At 41.8% G+C, this 16,494-nt stretch overlaps 2 protein-coding genes across 10 annotated transcripts in view; one reads left to right on the forward strand and one right to left on the reverse strand.

Annotated features, from left to right (window-relative positions):
- The window catches only part of LOC118020106 (nuclear receptor-binding factor 2), a 34,577-nt gene extending 31,488 nt beyond the window's left edge, over positions 1–3,089 (forward strand). For all 5 annotated transcript variants that reach the window (XM_035020042.1, XM_035020015.1, XM_035020023.1 and 2 more), the window contains one exon: positions 1,592–3,089. In XM_035020042.1, the coding sequence (XP_034875933.1) occupies positions 1,592–2,302 (711 nt within the window). In that variant the 3' untranslated portion in view covers positions 2,303–3,089. The remainder of the gene's footprint in view (positions 1–1,591) is intronic.
- Positions 3,090–15,327: 12,238 nt separating this feature from the next.
- Positions 15,328–16,494, reverse strand: part of LOC118020124 (probable JmjC domain-containing histone demethylation protein 2C) — a 342,056-nt gene continuing 340,889 nt past the window's right edge. For all 5 annotated transcript variants that reach the window (XM_035020072.1, XM_035020055.1, XM_035020063.1 and 2 more), the window contains one exon: positions 15,328–16,251. In XM_035020072.1, coding sequence (XP_034875963.1) covers positions 16,162–16,251 — 90 coding nt within the window. In that variant the 3' untranslated portion in view covers positions 15,328–16,161. The remainder of the gene's footprint in view (positions 16,252–16,494) is intronic.

Here is a 16,494-nt window from a genome sequence, read left to right on the forward strand (position 1 = left end):
TTTTTGATTCCTGGACCTGATGTCTGTTTTCTTCCCTGTGTTAAGGAAGTTCTCAGCTATTTCTTTTTTGTTTTGTTTTAAAATAAAAATTATTGGGACGCCTGGGTGGCTCAGTTGGTTAAGCGACTGCCTTCGGCTCAGGTCATGATCCTAGAGTCCTGGGATCGAGTCCCACATCGGGCTCCCTGCTGAGCAGGGAGTCTGCTTCTCCCTCTGACCCTCCCCCCTCTCATGCTCTCTCTATCTCATTCTCTCTCTCAAATAAATAAATAAAATCTTTAAAAAATAAAATAAAATAAAAATTATTTTTAAAAAGCTCTATTCCTTTTTTTTTTTTTTAATTTCAGGGGTAAAATTTAGTGATTCATCAGGTGCATATAACACCCAGTGCTCATCACAAGTGCCCTCCTTAATGCCTGTCACCCAATTACCCCATCCCCCCCACCCACATCCCCTCCAGCAACCCTGTTTGTTTCCTAGAGTTTGGTGTCTCTTATGGTTCTCCCTGTTCTCGTCGTATTTTATTTTTCCTTTCCCCTATGTTCATCTGTTTTGTTTCTTAAATTCCACATATGAGTGAAATCATATGGTATTTGTCTTTCTCTGACTGACTTCGCTTAGCATAATACCCTCTAGTTCCATCCATACCATTGCAGATGGCAAGATTTAATTCTTTTGATGGCTGAGTAGTATTTCGCTGTATGTGTGTGTATATATATATATATATATATATATACACCACATCTTCTTTATCCATTCATCTGTCAGTGGACATCTGGGCTCTTTCCACAGTTTGGCTATTGCAGTCGTTGTAATTATTTCTTCATACAAGTTTTCTTATTATGCTTTGTTGCCCCAGAGGGGCAACAAATAATAACTGTCCTCATCCAAAAAATTTTTTTCTTTTGATGTTGATTTTGGGTGATTTCTACCCTTTCAGATGGCTGATCTCTTCTTCTGTATCATCTAATCTCTTTATTCCCTATAGTGTATTTTTTGTTTGTTGTATTCTTCTGCTTTGCTTGGTACTTTCTTATTGTAGAGAGATTTTTGTCTCTTTGTTGAAGACTTACGTTCATCCATTCTTCTCCCAAGTTTGGTGAGCATCTTTATGACCATTACTTTGAACTGTTTATGGGGTAGATTGCTCATCTTTGTTTTATTTAATTGTTTTTCTGAGGATCTGTCTTGTTCTTTCATTTAGAATGTGTTCTTCTGTCTCCTTATTTTGACTGTCTTTATTTGTCTGTTAGGGAGTTCACCTTCGTCTCCTGGTCTTGACGGAGTGGCCTTATGTAGGAGATGTCCTGTGGGGCTCAGAGGTGCAGTCCTCCGTAATCCCCTTTGTGGCCTGCAGGGACCCTCTTTGTGGCCGGGCCGTGACTGCTGTGGGTGGGAGTGGCCTCTGGCCCAGCTGAGACCTAATACTTGTTTTAAAAAAATTTGAGGCTCTGTTGAATAGCAAACATAGTATGTAAATTTTAAGTGTTACAAAGTTGTTCAGAAAGGAGGATAGGATCTTGGGATTATATTCATTGGATATTACTAAAGAGACTTAAATATTAAATGATCCCTTTCCTTCCCGTAATAGGCTCATCTGTCACTGGAATTGCAAAGGGATAGCCACATGAAACAGCTGCTCCTCATCCAGGAGAGGTGGAAAAGGGCCAAGCGGGAGGAGAGACTGAAAGCCCAGCAGAGCACAGACAGGGAGGCGGCCGCCCAGCTGCAGGCATCTCCCAGGCCCTCTTCTGAGGACGCCGAGGGCCAGAGTCCCCTTCTCTCTGAGAAATACGGCCCTTCCGCGGAGAAGCGTCTGCCTGAAATTCAGGGGGTCTTTGACAGGGACCCAGACACACTCCTGTTTTTACTTGAGCAGAAGCGTGAGCCGGCAGAGCCGCGCGTCGGAAGCAGAGCCCCCAAAGATGATAAGACAGTCATAGAGGAGCAGGCGACCAAGATCGCCGATTTGAAGAGGCACGTGGAGTTCCTCGTGGCTGAGAATGAAAGATTAAGGAAGGAAAATAAACAGCTGAAGGCCGAGAAGGCCAGACTTCTAAAGGGCGCAGTAGAGAAGGAGCTGGGTGTGGATGCTGACTTCGTAGAAAAGTCGGAGCTGTGGAGCTTGCCGCCGCCTCCCGAGACCGCCGAGGCCTCGTCCGGCTGGCAGAGCCTGGCCGCGAGCGCGGGGAGAGCCAAGGACATCCCCATACCCAGTCTCCCGCCCCTGGATTTCCCGTCCCCGGAGCTTCCCCTTATGGAGCTCTCGGAGGATCTTCTGAAAGGGTTTATGAATAATTGAAACGGAAGGCCATACAAGAGCTGAGGAGACAAGACAAAATAATAGAGTAATACAGTTCATCCAGAAAAAAAAGGGAAAACCACACGGGGGGCGATAGCAGAGACGGGCCGGGGAGGGGGGGCCCGCGCGGGGCCGGGAAACGCTCACTGTGACGCGTCCCGTGTGCGGCGGAGCCCGGGCGCTGAGGACTCCAGACGGGCCAGACACCAGGCTCCCGGGGGCTCCCTCTCTCCTGATACAAACCAAATGGCTACCTGGAATAACGTTTTCAAGCAACAGTTATTTTTCTTATCTTCAGGGTTAAAATGTATAAAAGTCTGTTATGTATAATTAATCTATAATGCCATAAATGATAATGCAAAGCCTAAATAATATGGCGGCCTGAGGGGCCACCTTGTATTTGAAACATGCTTTCTATCATGCATTGACTCTATGCATTTTGTTATGCACATTTCGTTTGTTGAGTAAGGTGCGTAAGACACACCTTTCTAGCTGAAACTCTGTGCGCCACACTTTGCACTACTCATGACATAATGAGAACCTCAAGACTATCAGGAGAAATATTTAAATTTCCATTTTATGAAGAAAGGAACCAAATTGTTATTTTTTTTTTAAATTACCAGTTTACATAATTAATCAGGGTGCATTTTAAGTTCTGTTTTATTGTTTAAATGTATCATTTGAAAGTACTAAGGAAATATCCTTTTCTTTACTGATGCATGAGTGGAAGTGATGGTAGTTGGCAGTGTTTGATTGTAAGAAGTCAATAAAGTAATTGTGTTTTATACCTTTGTTGAATGTGGTTGGCAGTTGACAAGCAGGTTTTGGGTGGCTCCTCTGTTGTCAGTCCTGAATATGCCCTTGAAGAGATTCAGCCAGGTGATTCCTTGCGTTTGTTAAAGACCTGTGTCCGTTTCCCCTGTGACGGGGGGGGGGGGGTGAAGGACAATGAGGGAGCCCCTGAGGTTTCAGTGTGCCCCCTCTTGCCCAGCCGCACGGACAGTGCGCAGGCAGGGGGCGGCTGTACCCCGGGCCGCCCCCGCGCCCCCTGCTCCGCCGAGTCCCTGGATGTTCCATCCCGGAGCCGGAAGGGAGGGAGGAAGAGGACAACGTGAGCGCAACGCGTGGCTACAGGCCACTGGGTGTGTTTAAAGCCTAGACTTTGTTCACTGTATGGAACTGTGGGAGGGCCACACGGACGGACGGACCCCACACTGCCTCCGAGACTGACCTCAGGGACAGTGGGGCCGAGGGGTAGGACTGCGCTCACACGTTTGGCGACGAAACTGGCAGAAGGAGGATGAGATGGAAGTGAGCTTGCGGAGGCCACGTTTTTTCATGTCTCATCTTGCTGCGGGTGAAACCAAAAATAAACTAGCTTCTTAAAAGACTTCTTCCAATTCTGTTAAAGTTATGTCAGTTTGTCCGTCTCAGTGTTGTAATATCCCAGATTCAGAATATTTTGCTTGCCTAACCTTCCTCACAAAACTTCCAATTTTAAAAGTTTGTGCCCCTGGGGCGCCTGAGTGGCACAGTCGGTTAAGCCTCTGACCCTTGATCTCAGCTCAGGTCATGATCTCAGGGTCGTGAGTTCAAGCCCCACGTTGGGTTCCAGGCTGGGCCTGGAGCCTGCTTAAAAAAAAGTATAAAAGTTTATGCCCCGGAGAAACTCACGCAGCTCACCATTTCTCTCCCGGAACTGAGCTTTGCTGTATTTTGACCTGAACCTTTTCTAAGTCAATCCCCTCTCCCCCGGCCAGCGTGCCCTGGCCCCTCGCCCTCCGCTCACTGTCGGCACTTGGACCTGTTCGGCAGGACCCCGTTCTGAGCGTCTCCAGAGCAAGTGCGCGTTTCACGGACTTCGGCTCTACTGTTGTTCTGAAGCTCTCGCACTAGTTCGTATCTGGTTTATCTGGTTGTTTTATAGAACGTATGTGCCTCTTGACCAGCATGACTGGCAGCTTTGCAGCAGTCTCGCGGTGTCTTCCCTAGAGTAGATAATGAAATAAAAAACCCTTGTTTATTTAATTGAAAGACCCAGCCTCTCGGCACATGGCCCCGCTGCCAGCCGGGTTTCCCCGTGTTCCTGGGTCTTCGTTTAGCTTGAGGTGCGGAGTGGGATTTAGGAATAAATAGCCTGTTTCCACGGAATGACAACGCGTTCTGCTTGTACGGGATTCTTAGCGGGCTCTTGTCCTAACTTAACTTGGTGGTGGCCTCTCGCTGTCGTCCACAGATAACCAGCTGCATGTTAGAAAGGCCAGGAAGTTTCTCACTGTCAGCTTTTCACAGAAGGACAACAGACATTTCGTTCAGAAACTAAGTGGTATGTAGGAAGTCTCAGCTATCCTGCCATGGTGACCGCAGGTCGCGCCTCCTGCCTGGAAACCATTATTAAGAGGAAACAAGATATTTTCAAGATCGTTCCTTCAGAGCCATTGTCTGTCCCTCATGTTTTATCAAGGTTATTGAGATAATAAAAATACTTTGTCTCTAAATCAATTCAAAATATTAAATCCATTATGTTCTGCTTTTAACACTTTGTAGGTACTGCTTCTTTTAATATATTTTGTGTGCCATAATTTTTAAAGCCGACTTGATACTGAAACAAATTGAGGCTCAGAAGGTTCTGACTTAGGTGAAGTTTTCTCCCAGCGTCGGAGCAGAGCCAAGAGGGAAGCGGCCCAGCAGTCCCGTGCTGTCTTTCCAGGGCCATGCGAGGCCGAGTTGGCCAGTTTCCCTACTTGGGCTCAGGGGCCTGGTCATTCACATTTCTCTGCAGGCACACACGGTATCCCTGGGCCTCAGCTACTCTGCTTCCCGAGGGTTGTTTGAAGCCGAAAGTTGTCTCTACCCTCAACTGTAGAAAGCCTCATCTCCATTTTCGGTGGTGTCCCTTTTCATTTGTGGGGAGTCGTGATTAAAGTTTTGTTGTTTTAGAAGATGAAGGTGAATACTAGCTTGGGGCAGTCAGCCTTAGGATGGTTATAATACTTGAAGAGCCAAGGGCTTACAAACTCTAATAATAGCAGCTATTATTGGGTCATTTTAGACCAATAGGCTATAGATGTGAAGACTAAAAGTGATCACTGTTATATTTCGTCATAGTCCCAGTGTAGCCTAATTGGAGACCTCTGCAGGGGCAAGTGGCATGGTTTACAAAAGGAGAGTGTCTTCAAGATTTGTCTACTTTGTCCCAGTTGGAACAGTAGCCTTTAAGCGTCACCGCTGAACAAGTAAGCAGTGCCATCTAGTGGGCGGTGAGAAACTTCTGGTTCATGTTGGTCAAAGGGAGTGTGGGCAGCAGAGGTGAAAAATCCTCAGTTGGTCACGAGTAAATGCCTCATATTTAAATACTCCTAGTATTTAGTAAATATTCTCATATTCAAGAGTCATTTGTAGATATGTATAGACAGAAAGAAAAAAAATCCTCAAATCTGTGTAATCTGAACACAGGCACCGGATATTTAACACAGGCCATCTTTTCTGCCCCTAAAACTATAAAGTAGCTAGTGTAGCCTTCACGGGAGAAGTAAGGGCGATCAGAGGATGGGGAAATGGCTTTCTTGGTAGAGAACAGCATGAACAAAAGTATGGAGTCAGAAATGGGAAAGAGGAACTTAAGTTTGGTCAGAATCCTATCATGGCAAGACACATGAGGAAATTTGGTGGAGGCTCATGTGGATTGTCCTTTCATTTCCTAAAAGTGAGGGGGTCAGGATCAGGTCCTGGTCTTGAGGAGTGCCCCCAAACCCTTTAGTTTTAGGGTTAAAACTAAACTACGGAGGCAGCAAGAAATTGAGCGGGATATGGGTCATAGACCCCTTTTCATTTTTAGGTAGTTTTCATTTATTTAAATACCCAACACTTTGGTTTTTGTTTTGTTTTGTTTTTTAAGATTTTATTTTGTCAGAGAAAGAGGGAACACAAGCAGGGGGAGTGGGAGAGGGAGAAGCAGGCTTCCCGCTGAGCAGGGAGCCCGATGGGGAGCTCAATCCCAGGATCTTGGATCATGACCTGAGCCGAAGGCAGATGCTTAACGACTGAGCCACCGAGGCGCCCCTAAATACCTAACACTTTGGGTAATGTTAAGTTCTAGAAAGACCTTTGTTCCATACTTTAAAGTTGATTGAGATTTCTGGGGAAGATGGTGGGGTAGGAGGACCCTAAGCACACCTTGTCCGGCAGGTACAGCTAGGTAACACAGCAGTGTAAATAACCCAGAAAATGACCCAAAGTCTAGCAGAACAGACTTCACAGCTAAAGGCAGAGAAGAGGGTAGGAAGGGTGGCGATGTGGTCGAGAGCTAAAGGGACCTGTGGGACTGTCCATGGGAGGGAGGGAACTGTGGGTGCCAAAGAGGAGAGAAACAGACCCTCACAACAAGCACCCCAGGCACTGGAACCCGCACAGGGAAGACAAATCCCCAAAATGTTTGGTTCTTAAAATCTGCAGGGCTTAAACCCGTAACTTTGACAATCAGTGGGCTCAGCTCTGGGAGAGCCAGGAGGGGAGAGGAAACAGAGTCCCCACCCTTAGAGAGCACTACAAACAACCCTGCAGAGACACAGCACAGAAGCAGCAATTTGAAAACCTCTGGGGCACATGGGAGGCAGATTTGTTCACTAATCTGAGAGTGCATGATGGAGGCGCAGGGATCATTGAGACTCCTCTGGAAACCAAGGAGCTGGTGGGCGCCATCCCCTCCCCCCACCCCCCTCGCCTCCAGCCCAGACACCTGCAGGAACCAGCGCTGTGCCAACACTCACTACCTAATTGCTAACAGTACGCCCCGCCCCCATATGCCCCTTGGGACACGCCCCCTCCAGCCAGGCCTCCACTCCAGGTCCCCTCCCAAAGCACACCTGTGCAAAGCTGGCTAACACCGTTCACCCGGCCCCTGCATTCTCCTGCGGACCTTACCCCTCCAATATGCCCTCGGCCGGAGCCTATTCATAGAGGAGCCACAAGCCTGGCATGGGGCAAGCAGTCCCAACAGGGACTAGGACCCTCCAAAGTGACTCCTGCCCTGGGCAGAGGGTAAGATAACCACACACACTAGTCGGGCTGGGGGCAAACCACTGGTCTGACTGCAGGCCCCCCACCAATGAAAGTTTTTCAGGGGACAACACAGGAAAAGCAGCCCACAGTTTGGTGCTACTGCATCTCTGGCAAATGTCTGGTCTGACTCAACTCAATACTATCAGATAAAATAGACTTTAGGGGCACCTGGGTGGCTCAGTTGGTTAAGTATCTGCCTTCGGCTCGGGTCGTGATCCCGGGGTCCTGGGATAGAGCCCCGCATCGGGCTCCCTGCTCAGCGGGGAGCCTGCTTGTCCCTCTCCCTCTGCCCCTTCCCCCCTGCTTGCACTCCCTCTCTGAAATAAATACAATCTTAAAAAAATATATTTATAAAATAGACTTTAAAACAAAGACTATAGCAATCATAAATGTAACAACCCAACAAGATGATATAACAATTATAAATATTTATGCACCCAACATGGGGGGACAGCCAAATACACAAAGCAGCTAATAATAAACATAAAGGAAGTAATTGACAGTAATACAATAATAGTAGGGAACTTTAACATCCCACTTACATCAAGGAACAGATCATTCAAACAAAATCAAGAAGGAAAGACTGGCTTTGCATGACACATTGAACCAGACAGATCCAACAGATATATTCAGAACATCCTAAAACAGCAGAATACACATTCTTTTCAAGTGCACATGGAACACTCTCCAGAATCAATCACATATTAGACCAAAAAACAAGTCTCAACAAATTCAAAAAGACTGAAGTCATACCATGCATCTTTTCCAACCACAACACTGTAAAACTAGAAATCAACCACCAGAAAAAATCCGGAAAGAACACAAATACATGGAGGTTAAATAACATGCTACTAAGAAATGAATGGGTCAACCAAGAAATCAAAGAGAAATTAAAAAAATACATGGAGACAAGTGAAAATGAAAACACAATGGTTCAAAATCTTTGGGATGCAGCAAAAGTAGTTCTAAGAGGGAAGTATATAGCAAAACAAGCCTACCTCAAGAATCAAGAAAAATCACAAATAAAAGGGCGCCTGGGTGGCTCAGTTGGTTGAGCGACTGCCTTCGGCTCAGGTCATGATCCTGGAGTCCCGGGATCGAGTCCCACATCAGGCTCCCTGCTCGGCGGGGAGCCTGCTTCTCCCTCTGATCCTCCCCCATCTCGTGCTCTCTCTGTCTCATTCTCTCTCTCAAATAAATAAATAAAAATTAAAAAAAAAAAAGAAAAAAAATCACAAATAAAACAACTTAACCTTACACCTAAAGGAGCTAGAAAAAGAACAAACAAAACCCAAAACCAGAAGATGGAAGGAAATGAGATGAGAGGAGAAATAAAAGAAATTCAACTTAAAAAAAACCCCAAAAAACAATAGTACAGATAATAAAATCAGGAACTGGTTGTTTCAAAAGATCAACAAAATTGATAAACCTTTAGCCAGACTCATTAAAAAAAAAAAAAAAAAAGACTCAAAATCAGAAACAAGAGAGGAGAAATAACTAACACTATAGAAATGCAAAGGATTATATATGAAGGACTACTACAAAAACTTATATGCCAACAAATTGGACAACGTAGAAGAAATGGATAAATTCCTAAAAATATATAACCCCCCAAAACTGAATCAGGAAGAAATAAAAAATTTGAACAGACCGATGACTGGCAATGAAATGGAATCAGATGGCTTTACAGGTGCCATCTACCAAACATTTGATGAAAAGTGAGTACCTATTCTTCTCAAACTGTTCCAAGAAAAATAGAAGAGGAAAGGAAGCTTCCAAATTTATCCTATAAGGCCGGCATTACTCTGATACCAAAACCAGATAAAGACACTACAAAAAAGAACTACGGGCCAATATACTTCATGAACACAGATGCAAAATTCCTCAACAAAATATTAGCAAACCAAACCCAACAATTCATTTTTTAAAAAGTCATTCACCAGGGTGCCTGGGTGGCTGTTGGTTGAGCGTTGGCCTCTTGGTTTCAGCTCAGGTCATGATCTCATGGGTCATGAAATCCAGCCCTGCATAGGGCTCTTGCTCAACAGGAAGTCTATTTGAAGATTCTCTCCCTCTGCCCCTCCCCCCATGCATGCACACACTCTCTCTCTCAAATAAATAAATCTTTAAAAAAAAGTCATTCACCATGACCAAGTGGAATTTATTTCTGGGATGTAGGTGGGTTCAATATTCACAAATCAGTGTGACACAGCACATCAACAAGAGAAAAGATAAAAACCACATGATCATTTCAATAGATGTAGAAAAAGCATTTGACAAAGTACAATATCCATTCATGATTAAAAAAAACAACAACCCTCAACAAAGTAGGTTTAGAGGGAACATTCCTCAACATAAAAAAGGCCATTTATGAAAAACCCACAGCTAACATCATACTTAATGGTGAAAAATGGAGAGCTTGTCCCCTAAGGTCAGTAAGAAGACAAGCCTGTTCACTCTCACCACTTTTATTCAACCTAGTACTAGAAGTCCTAGCCATAGCAATCAGACAAGAAAAAGGAATAAAAGGCATCTAAATTGGTAAGAAGTAACACTTTCACTAGTTACAGATGACATGATATATAGAGAAAATCCTAGACTCCTCCAAAAAGCTACTAGAACTAATAAATCAATTCATAAGGTTACAAGATACAAAGTTGATATGCAGAAATTTCTAAACACTAATAATGAAGTAGCAGAAAAAGAAGTTAAGAAAATAATCCCACTTATATTACCAAAAGTAATAAAATACGTAGGAACATGCTTAACCAAGAAGGTGAAAGACTTGCACTCTGAAAACTATAAAACCCTGATGAAAGAAACTGAAGATGACTCAAACAAAGGGAAAACTATTCCATGCTCATGGACTGGAAGAACAAATACTGTTAAAATGTCCATACCACCCAAAGCAATCTACAGATTTAATGCAATCCCTATTAAAATACTAACAGCATTTTCCACAGAACCAGAACAATCCTAAAATGTGCAGGGAACCACAAAAGACCCTGAATAGCCAAAGCAACCTAAACAAGGGAACAAAGCTGGAGATATCACAATCCAGATTTCAAGAAATACTACAAAGCTGTAGTAATCAGTATGGTATTGGCACAAAAACAGATGCACAGATTAATGTAACAGAACAGAGGGGTGCCTGGGTGGCTCAGTTGTTAAGTGCCTGCCTTCGGCTCAGGTCATGATCCCAGGGTCCTGGGATCGAGTCCCACATTGGGCTTCCCTTGCTCTTTAGAGAGCCTGCAGCCTAAGCTGCATTTATAGATGAATGGATAAAGATGTGGTATAGATATACAATGGAATATTATTCAGCCATAAAAAGGAATTAAATCTTGCCATTTGCAACAACATGGATAGATCTATAAAGTATAATGCTAAGTAAAATAAGTCAAAGACAAATACCATAAGATTTCACTCGTACAGAATTTAAGAAAAAATGAACAAAGAAAAAAGAGACAAACTGAAAAACAGACTCTTAACTTAGAGAACAAACTGATGGTTACCAGAGGGGAGGTGGGTGGGAGGATGAGTGCTGTAGGTGATGGGGATTAAGAGTACCCTTCTCATGATAAGCACTGAATATAGAATTGTTTAATCACTATAGTGTACACCTGAAGCTAATTGAATACTGTATGTTAACTATCATGGAATTAAAATTTTATAAAATTTTTTAAAATGTTGGTTGAATATAATACTTTAGGTATTTGTTGAAATTTTAAAATGTAGGCTCATTTATTGGAAGACTGCCAACAGAATGAATAGGGTCACAACTCAAGACAGAGATTTGGACTTACCTTGGGCTGTTTTAATTTTTTTTTAAATTATTTTAAAACATTTCTTAAAAGTAATCTCTACACCTAATGTAGGGCTCAAACTCATTACCCCAAGATTAAGAGTTACATGCTCTAATGACTGAGCCAGTCAGGCACCCCTTTCTGTGGTTATTTGTAAATGCTATTTTTCATTGTCTTTCCATGGTGGCAAATCTATTTGTGGATTTATAAAGCTATTAGAAATATTTAGTTTGAAAGTTAGGATGGCATAGTAACAATTGAAAAAAAAAAAAAAAACCCAAACAGCATACCAATTTTTATATAATACATGATTGTGAAGTGAAAAAAACACATAGAAAAGATTTGTGGCAAGTAACCAGTAACGGTGGTCATCTCTAGGTGGGGAAACTGTAAGTACCCCCATTTACCCCCAATTCTTCATACTTGGTGGTACATATCTTGATAAATCCAGAAAAAAAAAAAAAAAACAATTTTTAAGACTCCTGAGGTATTTTAACAATCAAAAATGGTTTGGGCTTCATTCAATTATTGGTCATCCTTATCTTTTATTTATATATTTGACAGAGAGAGAGCACAAGCAGGAAAAGTGGCAGAGGGAAAGGGAGAAGCAGGCCCCCGCTGAGCAGGGAGCCCAACGTGCGGCTCGATCCCAGGACTCTGGGATCATGACCTGAGCCGAAGGCAGATGCTTAACGGACTGACCCACCCAGGCGCCCCTCTATCTCCCTTTTAAATAAACCCTTCTCCCTGTTCAGTTAACACCAAGCTCACTAACACCACAGAAAATGTTTTGAACACCAGGAAGATGAGGAGTAAAAGCTGGACTTGAAAAATTCAAGAAACTGCTAATGGTTGGAAAGACGTGAATGGAATACTTAGAACCAAATGTGAACTCCGAACTCAGCATACTTGAAAGCCGACTATGATAGATCAGTATGTCCTATGTATTTCCTCAAAAGTTCCATTATTAACAAGGGATGAGCGCAATTTCCCATGATTACAATTTCTAGAGCTTATACATTTCTTTTAGAACACATAACCATTAGTTACTGGGCTCAATAGCTACTTTCATTTCTCCTCTGGGAGAGAATGTGAGATGATGCACCCAGTCATGGGATAAACAATTCAACAGATGTACCAAATTTTTAATTTACTAGAAATTATTTCTGAAACCCTCTGTCTTCATTGGCTCAAAGCTTTGAAGAATCTTTTGTTGTACAGTCAGTTCAGCGGTAAGTATTGCTTTGAAAGTGCAAATTTGTCCCAACATAAATTTATAGGGAACAATTTGAGCATGATGTGCATTTTGTGTTTGCTTAAGGGACAATTTTGTCTGCAAGAAAAACTTAATGCAGAAAACTGCACCACCTGAACCTTCATGATGGTATTGAGCCCCACCCATCCATCCACATCTGGTGTTACCACTTTCCCTCTGATTTCATAGAACCCTATTTCAACCACTTCACAGTGTTTGTCACAAGCAGCAAGGTTTCTGATGTCACTTTGCTTTCATTAAAAGAATCAGGTTGATTACTCTGAGAGCCAAAGTACATATACTACTCAGTTCCTATAACTTTCATATAGTTTCAAGGTGTCACTACTGAGATTACTGTGTAACCAGGTACGTCATAACTTGAGTCTGAATCTTGGCCACTTGCTATACCCCAATCCATAGTGCATAGTATAGAGGTAGAACGGTAATTGAATCATTTCCTTTTTCTTCTTCCATGGCCAACGTTCCTGATTTGGTCTGGCAGAATATCTTTGATAGGTTGGCATCTAGAGATAGAACATGCTAAATTTACATCTCTGTATCTAAAGCACGTGTACACACACAGAACAAGCAAAGGTATGAGAGCACATTTTTCTTCTGAAGCTCACTAATCTTACACAGATATCATTAAACTCATATTCCATCTACCAAAGGGAAGTAACAAGAAACTAGACATTTTATGGGTGTTAGAATCCCAGAATGTGTTGGCAGAAGAGAAATGGATTTGGACTCATGTAATTCATTGGTCAGGAAAAGGAATTCAGATTCAGGTCCAAATTACGGTAAAATGGGAGGGACCTAAATATTCAGCACAAGTTTCCCTGTATAAAGTCTCCTTGAAGCTTTTCATATTATTCTACACATTTACTACTTACTCTATTGCTATCAGGAAGGAACAGACATGCTCTCAGATGGTTTCAAATATAAGAAGCATCTGAGCCAACCCAAAGGGTGGAGGGAACAAGGTAAATGGTCAGAGGAACTGCTCCAACAGGCAGCAAACACAACTCCCAGCCTTCCAAAAAGTCAAACGCCTTTTAATGACGTAAGCATTATAGTCCATTCTCTCCACCCTGTCTTACCAAGAATTAAGTCACTAGCATGGAATTAAGACCATGGATAGAATACTCTTATCAGATGAGTTTGCTCTGAAAGAAGCCACAGCTATTCTGTAGGGGTCGTAGGATGGTTAAAAAGGTGGCTGAAACAACAGCCAAAGAAGCCAAACCTTTTGGAAGAAAATCAGCATAAGACTCTGGGTTCTTGGCAGACTTAAGGGACCAGCAGGCAGTCCACTCCAGAATTAGTATCTTGGGCTTGAAATTAATTTCACTACAAAATTAGATCACATAGGACTTTTGAAAGTGTTAAGCAAAAAGTACCATTTAAATGCAATGAAACATGTTTTGAAAAACAGTATTAAAAAGTAAAAAATTAGGGGCGCCTGGGTGGCTCAGTCGTTAAGCGTCTGCCTTTGGCTCAGGTCATGATCCCAGGGTCCTGGGATCGAGCCCCACGCATCGGGCTCCCTGCTCCGCGGGAGGCCTGCTTCTCCCTCTCCCACTCCCCCTGCTTGTGTTCCCTCTCTCGTGGTCTCTGTCTCTGTGTCAAATAAATAAATAAATAAATAAATAAAACAAAATAAATAAATAAATAAAAAGTCAAAACCTTACAAAAGAAAATTCACATAATCATTTGAACTATTCCTCAGCCCAATTTTTCTAGCCACGTAGTCATCATCCATCCCATTAACTTTTTTTTAAATTTTTTTTATTTTAAAGATTTTATTTATTTATTCATGAGAGACAGAGAGAGAGAGGCAGAGGGAGAAGCAGGCTCCCAAGGAGCAGGGAGCCCGATGTGGGACTCGATCCCAGGACCCTGAGATCATGACCTGAGCCGAAGGCACACGTTTAACCATCTGAGCCACCCAGGCGCCCCCATCCCATTAACTCTTGTGCCATGTGGGGCATTAATGTGAAATGTAACTGCTCACATTCCTGGCTGAATGCTGCCTGGAGTGGAAGGTGATATAATAAATAGCTCACATGGAGCTAAAAATGGTAGATATAAACAAGAGGATGAAAACTAAGCAACTTGCAAGGTCACAACTTGGGCTACTTTTTTCTTTTAAAGTATGTGCTTTCAGATGAAAATAAAAATATCCTGCAGGTGTCAGTGGAGGACTACATATTTCCAGGAGCATTCATATAGTTAGGGCTCTGTGCACCTCAAAGCAACCAATTGGTAACCAACTTGAATCTGAATCTTGGCCACTTGCTATACCACAATTCATTGTGCATAGTGTAGAGGTAGAATGGTAATTGAATCATTTCCTTTTTCTGGTAATAGTCAGCTATTAAAACCAAGACTTCAAATTAAAGCAAATTACCAAGTAGAGCTCATATTCAACTGAGGCTGGCTGACTTTAGCCTCTTCCCCGCCACTGCTCCCCCGCCTTCCTCCCACCCACAAAACTCTATCATCAGCTATTTCTGCTATGAAAAACACTTACTTGAAGTTGATCATATACGCTCATAATCATGGCTTTTTAAAAATTCATTTATGGGTTCTTCTTTCAATGAAAATGTGCTCATAAACAACAAATGGGAGTTACCTGTATTCCCTTCTTTAGTTGGCCCACAGGACAAGTAAGCTGAAACACTTATGATGGCTCATAAAATCTACACCTGATCTTAGCCAAAAGGTCAAGAAGCGATGATGGCTCATAAAATCTACAGAAAAGCTGGAAACTTTTAAGAGTAAAACAAAGGAGAAATGTTCCAGAAGAGAATGTTGTATCATAAGTAAATGCTAGTAGTCATCATGATGATGAATCCCCATTAGTATGTGTGTCATAACAGGAAGAACGCTGGAACAAGCCATTTTCTGATAAAGTCCTTTTAATGGAAAATGTAAAACCCCTTTCAACTTTAATGTACAAAGCCATATGTAACACTTGCACTTTTAACAAATAAAAGCAAGCCAATGTTTTAAAAAAATACATCATTAAATGTATATATGTATATATTTACATAGCATATTAAGTTTAATATTTAGCTTTAAAAGTTCACATAAATTTTACCAAAATGAGACAATTTTAAATAAATTACACCTTTTGAAAATGTTTAATTGTACAGTCAATAGCTTCAACAAAATATTGAAGTGTCCGTATTTAGTATCTACTTTATATACTTCATATTTTACAAATTTTACAATTATTTGGCAGTAATTTTCTGATTATGACATGAATGCTGTGCGATTCAGCAATTTCCCAAATGCAGGCAATAGCTGGTGTTTGTGTCCTATTCTCACAGTAACTGTCTCAATGTAGTGAAAAATATCAGTTATTTTATTAAACTGTACAAGGTCACATTTACACTTGATCAACAATATAGCATAGAATTTTGTGGGTTTTTTTTTCAAAAATAAATACATCATTTTAAATCTGGCATTTTCACAAACATCATATACACTATAATACAAAAACAGCTATAGGCGCTGCTTTTTAAATTCAGCTTGTTTTCGTAACTAACATTGAATCACAGGAGCTGTGACGTATGCTATACTGCTGCGGTATCAGTAACAAGTAATTACTACAAAAGAGAATTTCTTGGCACTGATGGTTTTATGAAGCTTAAGTCAATGTGCATACATATCATCGTTCTAGAGTAAGTAGTTCCAGTTCAATGGCCTCAAAACATCAAACTGGACCACACCTAATTTTCTTCCATATCCTCTACTTCATCTTCATGTATCTTCAAAGCTCTCACCATTTCCTTGACTGCATGATACAATATATTTTTAACCTGAAAGAGATGTTGGTATTTCTAATCACTTTAGCTGGAGATAAAGTAACAAATGAAAACTGCTATATTAAAAATTTTTTTTTCTTAATGAAACAAAGCCAAATTCAAGAAAAACAAATGTCATAGTTAAAAAATGTTAAAATGCAAGTTAGGATAAGGGCCACTAAAAATCATACAATTAAATGCATATTGTTAACCTGTGCTTGTTAATCAAATGTGACAAACTAGGTAGTGATTAACTAA

The sequence above is a fragment of the Mirounga leonina genome, unplaced genomic scaffold (assembly GCF_011800145.1).
Source record: "Mirounga leonina isolate KUSES-001 unplaced genomic scaffold, KU_Mleo_1.0 Mir_109, whole genome shotgun sequence".
Classification (NCBI taxonomy): Eukaryota; Metazoa; Chordata; class Mammalia; order Carnivora; family Phocidae; genus Mirounga; species Mirounga leonina.